We start from the raw sequence: 17,673 nt of genomic DNA, 5'->3' as shown, positions 1-17,673 counted from the left end.
GGCTCCCATCTGGCCTGTCCTGTGTCCTCACTCTCCCTCACCTAGCAGCAGGGTTTCTGAGGGCTGCCCCAGTGCTGCTTCTCCTGGAGTCACACCATTTCCCAAGGCTGCTGGAGCCCTCCAGTTGTAAATGTCCAGAAGAAAGAGCTGCCTTCACCCCCTCATAACAAGAACTGCCCCCCTCTACCCACTGCAGAGCTCAGGAGCCAAGCAAGAGCAAACAGCTGTGCCATGCGTGTCAAAAGGTGTACATGTAATAAGGTCTGTACAGATCCAAGAAGGGTGCAGTCACAAGCGCACTGTGGCAGCTCTTGCAAACAAGCAGATCCCCTCTGGTCCCCGTTCCACCCTGCACCCACAGATGAGTGCAGGTTGGTAGTGGTTTGTTGTGTCTGGCTCCCTGAGATTGCATGCCACTGGTCAGAAAAGCCCTTCCAGGGAGAGGGAAAGAGCAACAAGGGAAGGCCCAGCCCCACAGTGCCCAGCCCCCCAGCCTTGGGCAGAGCAGGAGCACAACAACCATGCAGCAGCGCCCACCACACAGCTCCACGAGCTTCTGCTGCTGGAAATGAGGAGTGTGCTTGTGTGCAGTCTTGTGCAAACACCAAAGCACATGAACTGGCTGCGCCTGAAGGGTCTCAGCTGCATAGAGCAGGCAGCAGCTCTGCCATGGAGCTGCTAGAGCCCATGGTTTTCACTGCTGACTTGCTGCCTCAAGACAGCTGAAGGCTGATGCTTGCCTGATGCTCAGGACATTCAGGAGTGTGTACTGGCATCAACACCAAGAAATGTATAGAGCAGGAATGCCCCAGACAGGCTCCTTGGATTTCTAGCGCAGACACTGAAACCACTGCATTAGATTCCCCTGGCAATACAGAGCTTGTAACTAGTGAGATACTTGCAGGGAAAATCCACCACTTTGGCTTCCTTGCACTGATACAATTCCCCCCCTCCCAGGTTTGTCCTATGTTACAGTCACTTCTCTACTCTAGAATGATTTCAGTATCATTATTGCTGTATACCTCCTGACGCACTTCAGTAATTAACTGAAAATTACAGTCCCTATTAATGGCTCAAGTTCTAGGAGCTGAGGCTATGAAGACAATCACAGAACAAATGCTCTTCAACCAAAGCTAGTTTATTTCTTACCAGACAGACTGAAGTCAGTGCAGTGCTGCTTTTAACATCAACATATCCTAGGGTGAACCAAACCAAGCTTCATGCAGTGATGTGTGGCAGGAAGGTGGGCTTTGCTCTCTGGCTCTGATAAGCTGCTTGCTCTGGCAGTGCTTTTGGTCATCCGGTGATCAGAAGTGACTCTGGTTCTTGCTGCATCCCCAGTTGGTTTCTTTCTCCCATCATCCTGTGACAATTTATGTGGTGCAATCGCACCTTTTTGCGTATCAGGATTTCCAGAAGTAAGAAGAACAGAGACACGTAAAATAGCAGGGTATCTAGGCAAGGACAGCTGAATAAATTTAATCCACACATTATAAGTGCGATGCTACAAGTGTTAAAACCCCATGTATCTCCTGAGCCACATAATACCAGCATTTTGTAGTGGTGAATAAGTTACTTGTGTGCTGTACAGGTTAAGATATGCAGATAAACAAGTACTCAGAGCTGTCAAAAGCACAGAGGTCAGATAAGAAGTCTAAAATATAACAACCAGATTTCAAACCAAACTAGTGAAAAGAGTAACTTTGAGAAAACCTACATCTCAGAATGTTGTGATGCCTCTTCCAATTTTCAAGTGAAGGTATTAAAAACAGTGCTCATTATTTCAGCTGCTGCACAGCTTTTAAAAGGATAATCCTGTGTGCATGTTTTTTGATTAGGTTTAAATACTTTAAAACAGAGGTTTCTTTTGTTTATTCCCCGAGAGCATGCCCAAATGATTTTGAACACGTTTACTAAATTGCATGGTTTCACAACAGCAATTTTGTCATACCAGTAATTTAGTAGAACCCGGTGCATCTCCTTTCACCAACTTAGATCTAAAATCTCAAATTCATAAATATTTCTGTTTTAAATATTTAATTTTACATGAATATTGGGTATTCTTCGCATTTTTGTCCTCCTGTTTCCAGGTTTTAGTTCAATAAGGAAACCATTTTTACATCACAATCTCATCTGACACTGACCAGACACCCTGTTAGACTATAGTCTTTAAGAATCATTATTTTAAAACCTATTTCCTAAAGCAAAACTAAAAGAAGTTATCAGAAGAGTTGTACACCAGGGGTCACCTGCAGAAGTTAAATAATGCCCTGGCTGTTAATTAAGAAATCTGATTAGTTTTTAAGTTAACATTCACCAGTTTGGCTTTACAGTATTCTGACGCTGCCATGTGAACAGTTTGAAGTAGAACCCGAGAGCCCTTAATGCAAATTCAACTTCTTGTCAAGATACAGCTTTAAATAGGAATATTAGTTCAAAACTTTACAAATAATTAAAAAGAAGGAGTGTAGCATCTCTCACACGTACACCCTGTGGACTGTATTTCTGGGTGCAGTGTTCCTTAGCGCTTGCTCACATCAGCCCTCTGACTCGGGATGCTGCCACCATCCGGGTTTTCACAGGCTTTCTCTTCAGGCTGCTCCAGCTCCCAAAGCGTTTTCTCCAGGTCCGGTTTTCCAGCTGCAGATTTGGGTAAGGTCATCTGGAGCGCACACCACAGAGTGGTACGGGCTTTGCGTGTTGCTACGCTCATTTCTTTAATTGCCAAAGCCAGAGCAAACACATCTGCAAGGAGGAAATGGCAGTTTAATCTTTGTTACACTGGTCAGCAGCAAGCACTGTTTGGGTTTGATTCACCCTGGCACTGCTAAAGAGAGTAAAAGTCTTAGGCCCTTTTTAGTGTCTGGTTTTGTCTGTCTCTTTGTAAGGTTGTAAAAGTTGAATCTGAGAAAGCAGTGATTTTTGCGCCCTCATACAAGGAGGTCTACAGAATTTAGGTACTGACTTTGTTGCCTACTCTTCAGTAGCACCTAAAGCCTCATGGTCAGCTCTGCCTTTGAAAGTGTTCCATGTACACGTGTACTAAAGGCACTGCCCACCCCTTCCTGCCTGAGCTCATTGTGAACCTTCACAGCAACCCCTCCACACCCACACAGTGGATCCTTTGCCCATCTTACCCAAGAAATTATTTAGGCGTGTGAAGGAATAGCCCATTTACAGCATTTTACTAAAGCCTAGAGATCATGTTCTGCAAACGTGTGCCAACCCCCACCACTTTAAAGCAAAGATTAAGGTGGTGCAGTGGTCCATTTATTCAACAGCAATGGCTTCATGCATAGATAACGCTTTGATTTTAATTGCAGGCTCTGTGAAGAAACAAATTCAATGCCCTCTTCTAGGCACTGGAGGTTTCAGCCAGAGTTTGCATGGGTAGGGGCACACTCACTCCCAGTAGCTGGGTCACACTGGGCGGTGTTGTGCTGCACAGAAAGCACATGTGCCCTTGACCCCATGGTCAAACACTTCCATGGGATTTGGAAGCAGTGGGAGGCTTTAAGTCAAAGTCTGCTCGTGCTCAGCAAGCACGACTGCAGTTTCATTTTACTGCACAAACCTGGCACCTACCTTCAACCCATGTTCTTGGAGTCACCGTTCCAGGTGAAAGCATGGCCCTCCTGGGGGTTCTCCTCAGAAAAGGGCAGAGTTTAGAGGCCTACCCTTACTCCCTCACCATCCCCCTTCAGCAGCTCATCCTGCTCTCACTGCCTGGGCTGCCTTCTGCAAAGCCCATTCTGAGACACCCTCCTTTCATCTGCACATTGACCACCCATTCCTCTACAGTGAGCTCTGCTAAAGCAGCTGGAAGGAGTGGTATAGAAAACCGATTCAGGTGACTGTGAAGAATCACCATGAAAAGCCTCTTCTCCAACCCAAGTGTGAGCCACCCAAAGCATTTCAGAAGGTAGTGTTTGGAAGGGTAACTCCAGAGAAATAAAGGACAGAATAGAGCGGGAAGATGTGATTATCAGGTCCTGTATTTTCAAAATTCCAATTTCCACACCAAGCTTTGTGGAATGAGGAACTCGTCACAGGAATGGTGTCATCTGGATTGCCTAGAGAAAGCTAAGAAACAAGTGACCCTCACATAAATGTGCCTGTTAAAGCTGTGAGATGTGGTTGCCATTCAGGTCATTACGAGGGAAGAAGGAAAAGTCCCACAGTAATAAAGAAGAGTTGTTTTAAAGTCTTTGGTTGAATACAGCGCCAGAGAGTTAGAGACATCAAAAGGGTCTTTTTTTTTTTCCCCTGAGAAAATTATTTTTCAGGAGGATACAGATGTTTCATGTAATCTGTTTACTAAACAAGTCAAATCATCTTCAAATGAGGTAAAGAGAATTAAGAAAGATGACGAATAGGTGAATCCCCCCCCCGCTATATTGTATAAAAACATTCTGATGAGTATATTTTTGTATATCCATTGAAAATACAATTTCTATTTTATGCCCATCTATGACAGAGGACACTTGAAGAGGAAATGCATTTGTAATGCAAGGCCAGCTTGGTCTCACTGCACAGATTCAGGATGGAGCTCCCAAGAAAGTTCTACACATAAATAAAGACAGGGTGAGAGGGGTACAAACAGGTACATGAGGGACAGGGAGAAGAAAGGGGCAATAGCTTAATATCATAATAGCTTTGAGCAACCTGGTCTAGTGGAAGGTGTCCCTGCTGTGGCAGGGGTTTGGAACTGGGTGAGATTTAAGGTCCCTCCCAACCCAAACCACTCTCTGGTTCTATGATTCTATGCTCATCCCCAATCCCAAACTGCATTACAAAGAATCCACTACCTTCTCATTTCTTGCTGATTTATTAGTTGAATAAATGCACTCCAGATTGATTTAACTCACTTATCACTACACCCCAGTTTTAGTATCCTCTCAAAACCATCATCTAAACCCCATCAAGCTGTAGACACTGAAAAATAAATCTCAAGTTTATCAAATAACCCTCACACTTCATTTTTTATACACTTGCAATACGTGTAGAACTTTTCAGCTACCTTATAAAAGTATGTAAGCATAGTTATACCTCTGTCATCCTGGCATCTGGGAGCTCCTTGCCTCTGTCGATTGGAAGCATTTACAATTTCATCTTTTCTACGTGACTGCACTACATGAATTACCTCCAGATGTTTATCAAGAGCAGTGGAAATGTTAGCATGAAGGGGAGAACTGCGAAGGCGCTCCATTTTTCCCAGTAAAGTCACAACCTAATGAACATTTTAACATGTTACAGGAGTTCAAGCTATACTCATCTAGACTTACAAGAAAATTAGCTAGGATTAGAAAGAACAGATTAATGATAACCATTATTTTCTTTTGAGAACAGTTCATAAAGTTACAGCTGAAGTGGTTTTAAATTCTTACCTAGAGTTTCTTCTCCAAACCTGAAGCTGTAGAATACCTGGGTGTGCACAGCACAACAGCAAAGCCAAAATAGCCAAATATTAGCACATGCAGCTTACTAGTTAATAATAGATATACACAACTTTGAGGCAGACACATGACAGAAGGTAGTTTGTTGACAATGTGCACTCCTCTTACTCAAGACCACTGTGATCCTGCCTTCTCTCAGTACTGCTGCAGTTATCTGGGTGAAAACCAATCGCACAAAGGGCAGCCAGTGTTTGCCCAGATGATCTCCTTGTGCTGTTCCAGTCTTGGTTTGGATTTGCTAAAGCTGCTGTGGAACCACATCTGTTGGCTGACTTTCAGAATGGATATCCAACACTGAAGGAGCTCTTTTAGAAATAATCGAGCACCAGCATTCAGAAATAGTTCAGTTTTGTTTAATCAATTCAAAGCCTGCATTGGTTTATCTTAAAACAGTAACATTATTATGTGTTTCCCATTGATAAGCCATTCCTAAATGATGATTCACAGACCACTGAGGAACCTGGTTGCTGGTCTGCAGAAAGAGATAAAACTAAAAATTCCAAATTGTAATGTTTCTTGGGCAGTGGTCATCCACAGGTTAAAAAGAAGAAACACAGGGTCTGAGAGCACACCGCAAAGCAAAGTTCTTGATGTTTTCTTGCAGGGGAACAACAGTAGGCTTCTCTAGAAAAATAACTGGCATGGAGGTTCAGAAACCTAAGAAAGGGTGGCTAGAGAGGTGTTTGAAGCAGGACAATTTGCCCAATGTGCCCCAAGTATCCTCAGAGCAGGCTGTTGGCCAAGACAGTGACTTTGATAACAGCATCCACAACAGCAGAACAGAGCAGCCGCTCCTTGCTAAGTGCTTTAGAGTGCTTCAGGAGGAGCAAGCTCCCACTGCCAGACCTGTCCTGATCAACCTGCGGTCTGGCAAAAGCCAGTGGGGTGGGGAAACACAGGCAGGAATAAAATGCACAAGTTACTGTGAACGACAACCAATACAATCAAAAAGTGACATTTCACATTTGTAAGGAAACTGAGAGTTTAAAAATGTGCAAAGAGAACATCACACAAACAGCTGAGGAATCAGTCACTTGGATAGGAAGCTAAAGCAGGTAAGATTGTTTAAAATCCCTAGATTTGTTCCTGAAGAAAAAGCCAGATTTTAAGGAGTGCCACAGTAGGACTGCATAAGCAAGTGAAGAAAAGTAAGATGAACCTGACATAATTTTCCAGCCTTGCTTACTAGCACATCCACAGCCACAAAAGGACTTAGGTTCTGAAGACCAGGCTTTCAGGTACCTAAACCTGATCCAGTGGGATCCACAGCTGACAGTTAAATGCCTACATTCTTTATACTAAGCCTGAGAGAAGTGCCAGGCAGCTAAAAGCAAAATCTACAGCAGTCAGCAAAGCTCAAATGTTTGCTTTCCCATCCTCTCAGGTTTTCCAGAAGTTTATCCTGCACTCCAAAGAGACCCTTCCTTCCACTCACAACTCAGAGGAACTACCTGAACCTGCACTCCTCTTAAAAAGCACAACCGATCCATCACTTTTGGCTGCCATGGGGCTTGCCAAGTAATTCAGATCCTTCACTGGGAAAAGCATCAAGCCACCAGTGATGCTGAGGCTGACTGCTGGAGGCTCTCAGCCACATGCACCGTGGGGTAAGGACTGATGTTTCAGGACCAACTCTGATGACTGTTTTCACAAAACTGTATTTGAAGCAGGAACTATATAATGTGCTCCCCAGCCCATACATACTCTTGCTACTAGAAATAAGCTCTGATTTCCTCTCTCTGGTAAAACTCATTTGCTAGTTGAGAATAAAAGACCTTTGACAGGACAAGCTGAATGTCCAGACTCAGCATACATCAGTGTGGGACATTCTCCAATTACAATGGAGCTTGGATTTACATCTCCCCAGACACCAGAGAGATGAGATACAATCTATAGAGAGGAGATCCTGGTTTAAAGCTTGTTCTTTGACTATTAAGTGGTTGTAATAGCTACTGATGACATAGCAAAAGAAGCTACTGTCACCTCTCCATCAGCTAGGCTTTGCTCTGGAAGTGAAAGCAACCGCAAGTGGAAGTCTCAAATGAGAAAACCAAAGTAAGTGTGTGGCCACCAAGAGGGTTTAATTAAATGCTCCACACTGCGAAGATTCAGCCAGCTCAACTTCCACTTGAACCTCTGTAGCAGTTTCTCTTTGGCTATCACTGTTTTGCTGTTAGAATCCATGTTCGACTGCCTCTCTGTGCTTTTGAACATTCTTAAAACTACTTTTCACTTGCTGCCTAACAATGGTTTGAGGTTCTGTGCCCTGAAGTTTGGTTCCTCAAATGGCCAGATACGATTAAGTCCTTTTTCAGGACTTGAAGTACCAGGACAAGGACAGGCAAGACTTCTGAAAGTGGAAACTTCGTAACGTTGCTCTTTTAGGGTTCATGAAGCAGTAGAGTGCACATTAAGCCTATCAGCAACTCTTTCACCGCACTCTCTACTCAGCTGTATGACCAGAGCCAGGCAATTGCACAGAAGAGATTTCAGCAGGCAGCAAGCAGGCAGGGCTCCCCGATGTATCTCACCTCTGTAAGACTGATAGGGAAGATGGCCCTTACCAGTGCTGCTCAGGAGCAGCCAAGCTCAGCAGTACTGGTTCCTCCAAGAACCAGCATTCCTCAGAACAGCAGCTGCTGCCTTGAATCCTACATCCCCCCACAGAGGCAGGCTCCAGCACTGCGCTTTCAGCCCACGTGTCTCCTCTTCCTGCAGCATGAGCATTCTGGCTCTGGCTTCTCAGCCTCAGAAGAGGCAGATCAGACCCTTGCTGTTTTGCTGGCAGCTCAGCTCCTGCTTGCTTCCTCCCTTCAGCCTCCCTTGCAGAATTCTGTGCAGGCTGCTGCCTCACAAAGCAGCATGATGCTGCGCACTGGCACTGTCATTTGGCCACAGAGTCGCAGACAGCTCCAAATACATTGGCCATGTTTGCCCTACAGGTTATAGCTGTTTGGCTTGAGCAGCAAACTAGTAATGTAGAAATTCAGGCTGAAGTTGCATCAAATAACCATTCAGCATTAAAAAAAAAAAATAAAAGACTCTCAAGCAAATATATGTATCAAAGTATTATAAACATTAATTAAACTTGCTTTTTCCATCACAAATACCTAATGTAACACGGTGTCTACAAATCTAGGGTGACCATTTCTCTGCTGAGCTGCTCAAAACAGAAGAGCTCAAAATGCACAGTGCAGAGCTGTGCAAGCAGTTTGGTTAGCCAACTGGATTGTGGCATCTCATGCATGCTTCTGTACTAGAAGCTGCATCCTCCTGGCATGTTGGGCTGTAAACGTGAGCTGCAGCCGCTCTGCGGGTTCCCTGGTAACAGCAGCAGTGAACCTGGAGCTGCAGGAATTCTAGCAGGGACTGCTGAAATATTCCTTCCATAGCATTTAAGAAGAAAGCTATTTTGGGAAAAGCTGCTCTGATCATCTCACTTATCTTATGCTGTACTTTAAGTTCTGTCTGATCAGTTCAATAGATGTTTTTAGTTTGAATCCTACAACTCACTCTGGCTCGTTCACGAAGCTGATCCACAATTAAGCGATCAACTCTTGATGGCTTTGATGTCAGCCTTGGAACTGGAGTGTTGTTAGCACTGGAAACCTTTTTCCCTTGGAAATTCTTAGCAAGAGCTGATTCAGTCTGCAGGAAAACAAAAGAATAACTCCCTTAGAATGTAAGCTGTAATTGTGCTTTTTTACAGAACCAAGAAAAAAATATCAGATAGACAATTTCTTCCCTTAGGGGTTGGATTTTCTGTTCCTTTTTGGTAGCTAAGGAGGATTCGGGCACTTGGGATTTAACCATTTGCTAAGACAATCACCTGTTTTAAGTGAACAACTGATTTACTGAAAGCAGTTCAACTAAAGTAATGATGCCCACAGAAGGTGTTTCAGAAGTGCTGTCTTCTCACACTCTACAGTCTGTACTAAATAAAATGGAGGCAAGTCAGAGTTACAAAGCAAAAAAAGATGGAGCATACAGATGTGGACCTCACCCACAAAATTAAAAGCAAATTGTCTCAGCAATGAACCTAATTTTGGTAGATTAGTCAAGCTACATAAAGCGTGTTCCTTGTTAAATTGTTAAAATAAAATCATATTTTATTTAGCCATCAGAAAATGACTTTTTGAGTCCTGACTGCCAGATTTCCAATGCCAGTCTCTCCCACCCCATTGCTCTGTGTCTCTGGAATACCTGGAACAATACACAGCTAGCTGAACAGAGTTTAAAATTGCATTTCTTAGACTGTTTTGTGGTAGTCCACATAAAGCTGCTGCCTAATCACCCCCACCACGTCCCCCTGCCACACATGTGGCGACTCTTTCTCTTTTGCACTTTTCCACCCAAGCCTGGGCCCCAGGCTCTCCCCCTGAAGTCAGACTCTCCCTGACTCCTATTTTTAACAGCCAGCCTTTGTTAGGAAACACTCTGGCAACTCCCCTCCTGTGTTACAGCCCCTCACAATGATGGGTTTTTTTTGGTGGACCAGCACAGCAGAGCTTCCTCAGAGAAGTCCTCAGCCAAATGCCTGGCCCCACTATTTGCAGGTGCCTTTACTTCCGCTTCCCTCACAGCTCCAGCTGGCATTGAAATTCAAACCAAGCTGAACTGGGGACATGAAGTCAGCTTTTACACGCAACAAGGGTAACCTGAAGCTCTTCCCTGATGACCAAGAAGGGCAATTGCTCTAAGTAGGGCTTCACATGCAGCTATATGAAACTTTAGTTCAAGTGTTTTAGTATTACCCTTTCTTCAGCTTCAGTTTCTGGGGGAAAAAGAGCCCCTTCAAACATGTCTTAGGTTTAAAACTTCAGGGAAACAGGAGGTGAGAACTCCTCACATAAGGAATTAAAAGGTGAGGGTCTAAGAAATTCAATTAATTCTTGAAAGGATTAAAGTTTATTCCAATTCAAAATAGAACTACTGGATTTGCTTTCAAAGTTCCCAGATGCACTGTACTTATTGTGTTACAAACAAGGTGTAACATGGCTTTGTTAGTCATACACACCCAACTCTGAGATTGAAAAAGTCCCTGAATTCCTGCTTTAAGTGCAACATTCAGTACAACGTTAGTTATGCTCCCAAACAGGTTACAGACCTTCGAAACTTTTCAGTCCCAAATAGACAGGGAAACAAAGCCTTTAAACTCTGAAGTCCCATTAAACATTTCAACTCATAATAGTGGGAATTACCCATGATCTCTAACTGGACTGAGCTGGATGAGATCAACATCAAACATGTGATATGGCATATTAATTCTTATTTCTTACCTTCTTTCTTTCTTTCTCCAAAGCTCTCCACTGCTCATAACATTCTTCCAGTCTAACATGAAGCTCGCTGGCAGGCCCACTACAGCTTTTAACTTGCTTCTGGAATCCAAATGCTGGCACAAACCCAGAGAAAGGACTCTCACCATACACCTTGTCATTAAAATAAGGGTAGAAACGTTTTAAATCATCACGGGAGAACAAGTCAGGAGACTCCATCAGAGGGACAATGGAATGGCCGAAGAGGCGACCTGATCTCAAGGGGAAGGCTCCTGAGCTCAGCTGCTGATTCCGTCTGAAGTCACCCATCATGCAATTGCTGGAAAAGCTTGGAGCCTGCAGGCACGTCAGGGGATTTATGGCCTTACTGTCTCCACTCGCCTGCCTGAGATGAAACTGTGCCTGAGACTCCATGAAATCCTGGTACACATTCTGCAACAGCCCATCTGCACGCTTCTGTCCTTCCAGATCGTAACACTCACTTGGTGGCTTCAACTGGAAACGGTGTTTGTTCATATTTTCAACGATCCCAAACTGCTGAGCTGCGTAACTGTCACAGAATCCATTTGGCTGCTTGACTTTCTTTTCACTTAAATACTCAATGAGATTCTCTTCTCCATTCCTAACCCGTGCCTCCATGCAAGCAGCAGACCAAGCTCGTTCTGCAGTGTTATAACCAAAATCAAGACTTGAAAAAAATGAAGGGTTATCTTGAAAGTACTTGTGAAATAAATTAGTATTTAAAGGGAAATTTGAAGATGGCAACTGTAAAAAATCATTAGTATGACTGGAACTCTTTGGAAAAGCAGGTAAATGATTATTCAGTTTCAGCAAAGGATTCTGAAATGGGGCAGAAGCAGCTGTTTTCGTTGGAATATTCATCCAAGGTGGCCTTACAGTGGTCCCTGCTGAAGGGTTTGCTGCATTAGGTAACAATGGAAGTGATTTACAGTATTCAGAATTCTGAAGATCAGACTTGGAAAACTGCTGCTTTTCCACACCATTTGCACAATCACTATTCCCTGGACAAGCTGTGAAAGATTTTAGTCCATATTCAAATTTTTGTCCCGAATCAGTGCAGAATGAAGCTTCATTTGCAAATTGTTTTTCTGGTAGAAGTCCTACAGTCTTGGGAAATGTAAAGTTTTGCTGATCTAAAATGGTATCTTCTATTTTTTTCTGAGCTCCTGATTTAACTTGAAATAACTTAGCATAGGGTTCTGCGTCCAGAGGTGGTGTCTCAGTGGTTCCATTTACTAACTTTTTATTTTCTTGGAAGCTACAATTGGTGCTCTTGTTAGGCTTTGCTTGACTAGCATGAGAATATTCAGGGTACCTACTACAATCTGTGTTTTCATTATATCTGTGAAACTGTGGAAGAAACGTTTCCACCCGCTTTTGGTGCAACAGGGCATCTGCTCCTTTGGGATATGCCTTCTCCCTTCCGTAAGGATAAGCATCAGCTCCTGAGTCTTTGATTATTTCTGAATACCCAGCTGGGGGCATAAAGGTGTTTTTTATGTATGGATAGTTCTGATGTAAGGGTGTTGTCTTCATGTTCTCATTAGTCTGCATGTTGCAACAGTTGGCATGATCGCTCCTGGGAGGGTACAGACTCTGCTCCTCAGGGTCCAGGCCAGGAAACCCACGGTAACATTCATCTGCTTTCTGCTGCGACACAAGGGTACCACTTTGCAAGTACTGTTTTTCAGCAGAGGATACGGATTCACTACTATAAAAACCCTGCTGTGAGGCAGCTCCAACAACTGGTCTTCTAGTTTCTGGCAATAAGTCATGGTGGTCCACAATTCTGGTTACGTTCATGGGCCAAGCTGACTTCAAGTTGGAAGGGCAACTCCTTGGAAAACAAGAAACACACCGTTAGTCTTATCTGTGGTGCTCCTCTCCCATTTCCAGCTGCAGGAAAAGGCTTAAGAACCCAATTCTCCCTTAAATACTTTCTCTCAATTGACTCAAAGATGTCTTACTCCAGCTTCTACCCACTACTGTCGTGTTCAGAGTTACTCTTAACTAGATGAGAAAAACGATTCTGCCTTGTCTAAACCCATCCATATAACTTAGGAGCTATGTATGATGCCATTGAGCTGCAAGTGATGTGTACACACTAAATTACAGCAAATCCTGTCAAGAGATTTAATATCTGTCACCATCAAAATACTCCTGGTTAAGCAACAAGATAATTGTACTTCCCAAACTACCCACAACCTCTTAAAGCTGTGTCCTAGCAGCCCAGATAAAATGCTTCTCTGTATCATGTTATTGCTCCAGACTCGCCTGTGGCTTACGCTGCCTTACACTGCTTCCTGCAGGTACATCAAGGATAAGCACATTTCCTTTTCTTCCCCTAATTATCATCATTAACACAGGACAATCAGTCACTGTCCACGAAAACTGTAAACAGCTTAAGGAAAAAATGCAATTGTGACTGGAAGTCATTGCAGTCACTGCCAAACCTGGCAGTACTGGAAATAGAAATCCAACCTTAACTGTCTGAAGCAAAGGGATTTGTAAAGCACTCGAGCAAGACTGACTCTTCCCTCACTCCAGCTACAGAACTCAGCACATGTACAGAAGCCATTTGAATTGTCTGGGAGGACAGAAAGGAAGAGTGATGTCTGGCTTAAGAACTGGGTTCCCTTTCTTACCTCTTACACCTAGAACACTCAGATTCAAGCAAAAGAGTGAGCCCTCCAAGCATCTCGGGGATGCTGGAGCTGAATTCTTCTATGACAAGCAATTGTGACTAATAGTTTCTTCTGGTGTTATAATGCAGGCATAATAAACCTGACATTTAGATATGTAAATATTGCTCAGGTAGCACTAACATCAAGGAACATTCATTTTGCATGCATGGAATTCTTCTCTCCTGCCAATTCAGGGAAGCACCAAAGAGTATGATTTTGTGTTTTGTGTATTCCTTCTGTGAATTGAAATGAATTAAGAAAGAAAGCTAAAATCTGAACTCAATCTTGATCTAAAAAAATATTAAAATAAGTAGGCCAAGGAATATATTTCAGGAGATTTATTTGAATACAGCATTTCCACAATGCTTATGAAGGACTTACTTAAAATATGTCAATTAAAAAGTTCCGTAAATACCAGAAAGCCAGAAGTTACCATGTAATTTGAGTACCTAGAGAAAAGCTTTCAAGTATCCCAAGAGAAATATTGGAAGATTAGGAACAAAGAAAGGAAACCTTGATGAGCATGAGGACTTGCCAACAGCAGATGCAAAGATGACTAAGAGAGCACAGACTGAGATCAGTGAGAGTAGCTTTTAGGGAGAAGAATGCCAACAGAGCTTGCGTGGCAACACACTCACCCCTCAGCACAATATGGCTGCGATTTCTCTTGCTCATCCAAGATGTTAGACACAAGGCCATATAAATCTGCTTCACTGCCATAATCATTCCTTTCAGACTGAATCCTGAGAACAAATTGCATTAAAACCATGACTCCATTGAAAATATTTCGTAAGTTAAAGTGAACAAAAAAAACCCAAACCAATCCAGCTATTCCATCAACACACACATTCTCACTCTGTCAAAGATGGCTACCTGGACTTCACATTACTCTGAGCAGCAGCAGGCTGCTTAGTATCATCTCCATATGTAGACCACGGTAAGTATAAAAGGGAAGAGTCCACAGGTGCAGAGTACTCTGACGTGGAAAGGGAAGAACTGTACGTCTGAGGTAGCTCTACATTTTCTTCATTCTGCATTTTACATACAATAAAAATGTAATTTTAATATTAAACACATCAAATTATCATTTCATCATTGTATGCTGCGTTCACTCTCAGAGTAACCACAGCACGAGGAACAAGCAAGCCACATACTGTGACATAAGGCTGCAAGTAACTCCTGCTGGTGCCTGCTGTCCAACACGCATACACACAGGAGTGAGAATTCCCTGCCTGAAAAGCCAGCAGCAAGTTTCTAGCAGATGACCACTGACAGGAATCAGGAGACTTCCCCCTCCTCCCAGCCATTACAGGAAACCTATAGACAATAACTTTTCTAGAGGAAAGGTTTTCTGCCCAGTTTAGGTGAAAAGGAACTTGTTTGGTTTATATATAACACGCCTTCTCAGCTCTTCAGTGAAAAAAAATCCTGGTGTTTCTACAGGGTTAAATGTTAAAGGTATAAAATATACTACTTTGTGGAGCAACTGCACTAGAAACGTTTTTTGGACCATTCTGTTTACAAGCAACATAAACTCTTACACAGACATAAAAAGATTCATTTATAAGCAACAGAACCTGTGATTTGTAGCAACCATACAGCGAGGCAGAGCCTGTCATTACACTACTGAACACATCAGTCAGCCTCCCGCCAGCTTCGGCACTACTCCAGCAGTGACTGCCACCTCTGAACGCAACTTTAGGCTATAGAAAACAAGAAAAAGAAGTGGTAGAAGGACATAATTATGCACAGACCTGAGAGCTGCAGATTTTATACCAAGAGGAACTTCTTTAACATTTTCATTTACCTGTGGATTCTGCTCCATCTGAGTTCTCAAGGAATTATTCTACATATTGACACTGGAACATTTTCATATTTACCCTTAAAATACCCCAGCAAACCACAGAAATTCACCTGGGGTTTGGAGGCAGAAGGTGCAGGTTAGAAGGAAACCAGCCCTCTGGTTACACCTGAGCTGTTCACACTGTTCAGGTGCTGGGAGGCTCCTGCACCACCTCAGAGGAGCAGAATTACCATCCTTTCACCAGCAACAGCAGAGGAACCATTCTGTGCATCACTAGACACCTCTTGTCCTTTCATCGCTGTGCCGATTCCATCCTGGATGCGCATTTTCAGATGTCAGGAGCTAGAGTTTTGCTGTACCACACATACCAGAAGTTACAGTGGAAACCTGCCCTGTTCTGCAACTATGAGAGAACCAACTTCCACCTAAGAACCACCCCTCTCCCCATCACCATTGGGAACAAGGAATGAACACAGAACAGAAGCTAGGTGTCTTCCCTTCTTCACAAGGTGAGGTGCATGAAGAAAATGTAAAGCTAAAATAAAACTGACTTGCCAAAAAATCCTTTAGCTCCCAAATTAAAAAGTTATTCGTATAATACTTTAAATATTACCATAGCCGCTCATTGAAAATGCTTAATAAAGGCAGAAAAGGTTCAAGTTTCATAGGACTAGTGTTCTGAAAGTATTCTGAATAAGCAGTTGGCCCTAAAAAGATGCTCTTCCACAGCTGAGGATGAGAACACTTTATACCTAATGTAGCTCTAGAGGACTGATTTTCCTTCTCACCTATGCCGCAGTCACTCGGATGCACTCATAGAGTTGTTTTCTGCCACGTTTTACACATACGTGAACACGCAAAGTCAGAACTACGCTAATTGTGCCACGTTTTCTCCTTGTTCAGTACGGACACCTGGCACCTACATGATTTGTGATCCCAAGGTACGAGGGCACACACACACAGGCATAGAGAGCGATCTGGATTCGTGACACCCCCAAACCCTTCACACTCCTTTTCCCCACACGGAAATCTTTCAGGCCCCTGGGAATTACATTCCCGACTCTTCCGAGCTATTTCATAGCACCCCTCACCACGGGCAGGTCCGGGCCGCCCCACAGAGGAGGGCACCGGGGCACTGAGCCCGGTCGTGGCGGCAGACACACGGCGGCGGAGCAGGGACTGAAGCCTCCCTCAGCCCCGCGGGGCCCGACCCCCGGCACGGCTCTAACCGTGCCCGCTGTGCTTCTGACAGCAGGAGCCGCACGGCACAGCCTCTCCCCGGCCCGCCGCCCTGTCTCCCCCCCCTCACCTCCATGGGCGACCCCCGGGACAGCGGCTGCAGCGGCTACCGGCAGCTCGCAGCCATGGCGGGCCGCCTGAGGCGACGGGCAGCCGTTAGCCTCGCGCCGGGCCAACCGCCGCCCCGCCCCGCCCCGCGCTCTCCAAGGGGATTGGCTAACCTCTGAGCGGCTTAACCAATCAGGAGCCGCTCCTCTCCGTCACGCCTCCCTGCGCCGCGTGACCCTCTGCGTTCTTCACGCGGTTGCCACACACGGAGAGCTCGGAGCCGCCCTCACGGCAACGGAGCTTTATTCCTATTGGCTCTTCTCCGATAACACCTGGCCAATAAAAAATCAACTCGCGCGTCCCTTCCGCCAATGGGGGGCCGCGGGGGCCTTGGTCACCCGGAGACACTGCCTCCCCGTTACCCCAAGCCTCGCCCCGAGCCGGGCCCCCCGAGGCCTCCGGCCCGGTGTTCCCCGGCAGCCGCCGCCAGGCTGGCCCCGGCCCGGCTGCAGCACCGGGACTGAGCCAAAGGAGGGCCCGTCCAGCGGGGCTGCCCTTGGCTCCTGTCCCGGCCCTGCCCGGGTCCCGCTGCCCCCCGCCCTGCGGTTCCGGTCCCCGCACAGCGCGGCGGGGCCTGCTGGGCCGAGGCCGTGCGGGGGTCAGCAGCGGGGGGAGCCCCGGAGCTCGGGGCTGAAGGGGGAGCCGCAGGGAAGCGGGCGGCAGAGGGAGGAGGGCGACCCTGCCGGCCCTGCTTTGTGCTTTCACCGTTGCTGCTGGTTTGGACACTCGTTATATGAGCACCGCTGTTTTCACTGACAAAAGGACTAAGGAAAACCCAGAAGCCCTGAAGCGCAACCACTGTTTTCACTTCTTGAGATATTTTACTTGATGCGTCCCCAAGCTGTTTATGGAATTTACAGACATGATTTTGGCTGCCACCTCTGTTTGGGTGGATCCAGGCAGTACAGGGGTAACTTCATGCAGTTAGCTAGGAATTGTGATCCATCTCCCGGTTATCCTCCAGCCTCACTGCTCCTTTCAGCAGCTGCCATCCAGGGGGTTCACAGGGAGGTTAGTGGAGAGAGGCACGGGTCCTGCCCAACCTGCCTTCCCAAACCCACCTGCGGTGCGGGGCCTGCTTGCAG

General features: G+C 45.2%; 1 protein-coding gene across 6 annotated transcripts; it reads right to left on the bottom strand.

Annotated features, from left to right (window-relative positions):
• Window positions 1-1,122: 1,122 nt before the first annotated feature.
• Window positions 1,123-16,658, bottom strand: MEIOC (meiosis specific with coiled-coil domain). Of its 6 annotated transcripts, none has more exons than XM_065699229.1 (8): window positions 16,551-16,658; window positions 15,015-15,140; window positions 14,311-14,468; window positions 14,076-14,180; window positions 10,736-12,590; window positions 8,970-9,104; window positions 5,050-5,230; window positions 1,123-2,745 (listed from the first exon to the last, which is right to left on the bottom strand). In XM_065699229.1, the coding sequence occupies exons 1-8, from the start codon at window positions 16,554-16,556 to the stop codon at window positions 2,522-2,524; spliced, it is 2,790 nt and encodes a 929-aa protein (XP_065555301.1). In that variant the 5' UTR covers window positions 16,557-16,658; the 3' UTR covers window positions 1,123-2,521. The 6 variants fall into 6 exon arrangements, with proteins under 6 accessions (XP_065555301.1, XP_065555303.1, XP_065555300.1 ...); XM_065699231.1 differs by lacking the exon at window positions 16,551-16,658 and adding an exon at window positions 15,352-15,397; XM_065699228.1 differs by lacking the exon at window positions 16,551-16,658 and adding an exon at window positions 15,245-15,366.
• Between the last annotated feature and the right edge of the window lie 1,015 nt (window positions 16,659-17,673).

Source organism: Lathamus discolor, chromosome 20 (assembly GCF_037157495.1).
Source record: "Lathamus discolor isolate bLatDis1 chromosome 20, bLatDis1.hap1, whole genome shotgun sequence".
In the NCBI taxonomy this organism is placed as follows: domain Eukaryota; kingdom Metazoa; phylum Chordata; class Aves; order Psittaciformes; family Psittacidae; genus Lathamus; species Lathamus discolor.
Note: the sequence above shows the minus strand (reverse complement) of the source record. Positions and strands in the feature narration are given on the sequence as shown.

Coding starts and splice junctions, on each gene's coding strand:
- MEIOC (XM_065699228.1), bottom strand. Junction 12,591..14,075: donor CAGCCATATTGTGCTGAGGG/GTGAGTGTGTTG, acceptor TTGTTTTCCAAG/GAGTTGCCCTTCCAACTTGA. Junction 2,746..5,049: donor CAGATGCCAGGATGACAGAG/GTATAACTATGC, acceptor TCCTCCTTGCAG/ATGTGTTTGCTCTGGCTTTG.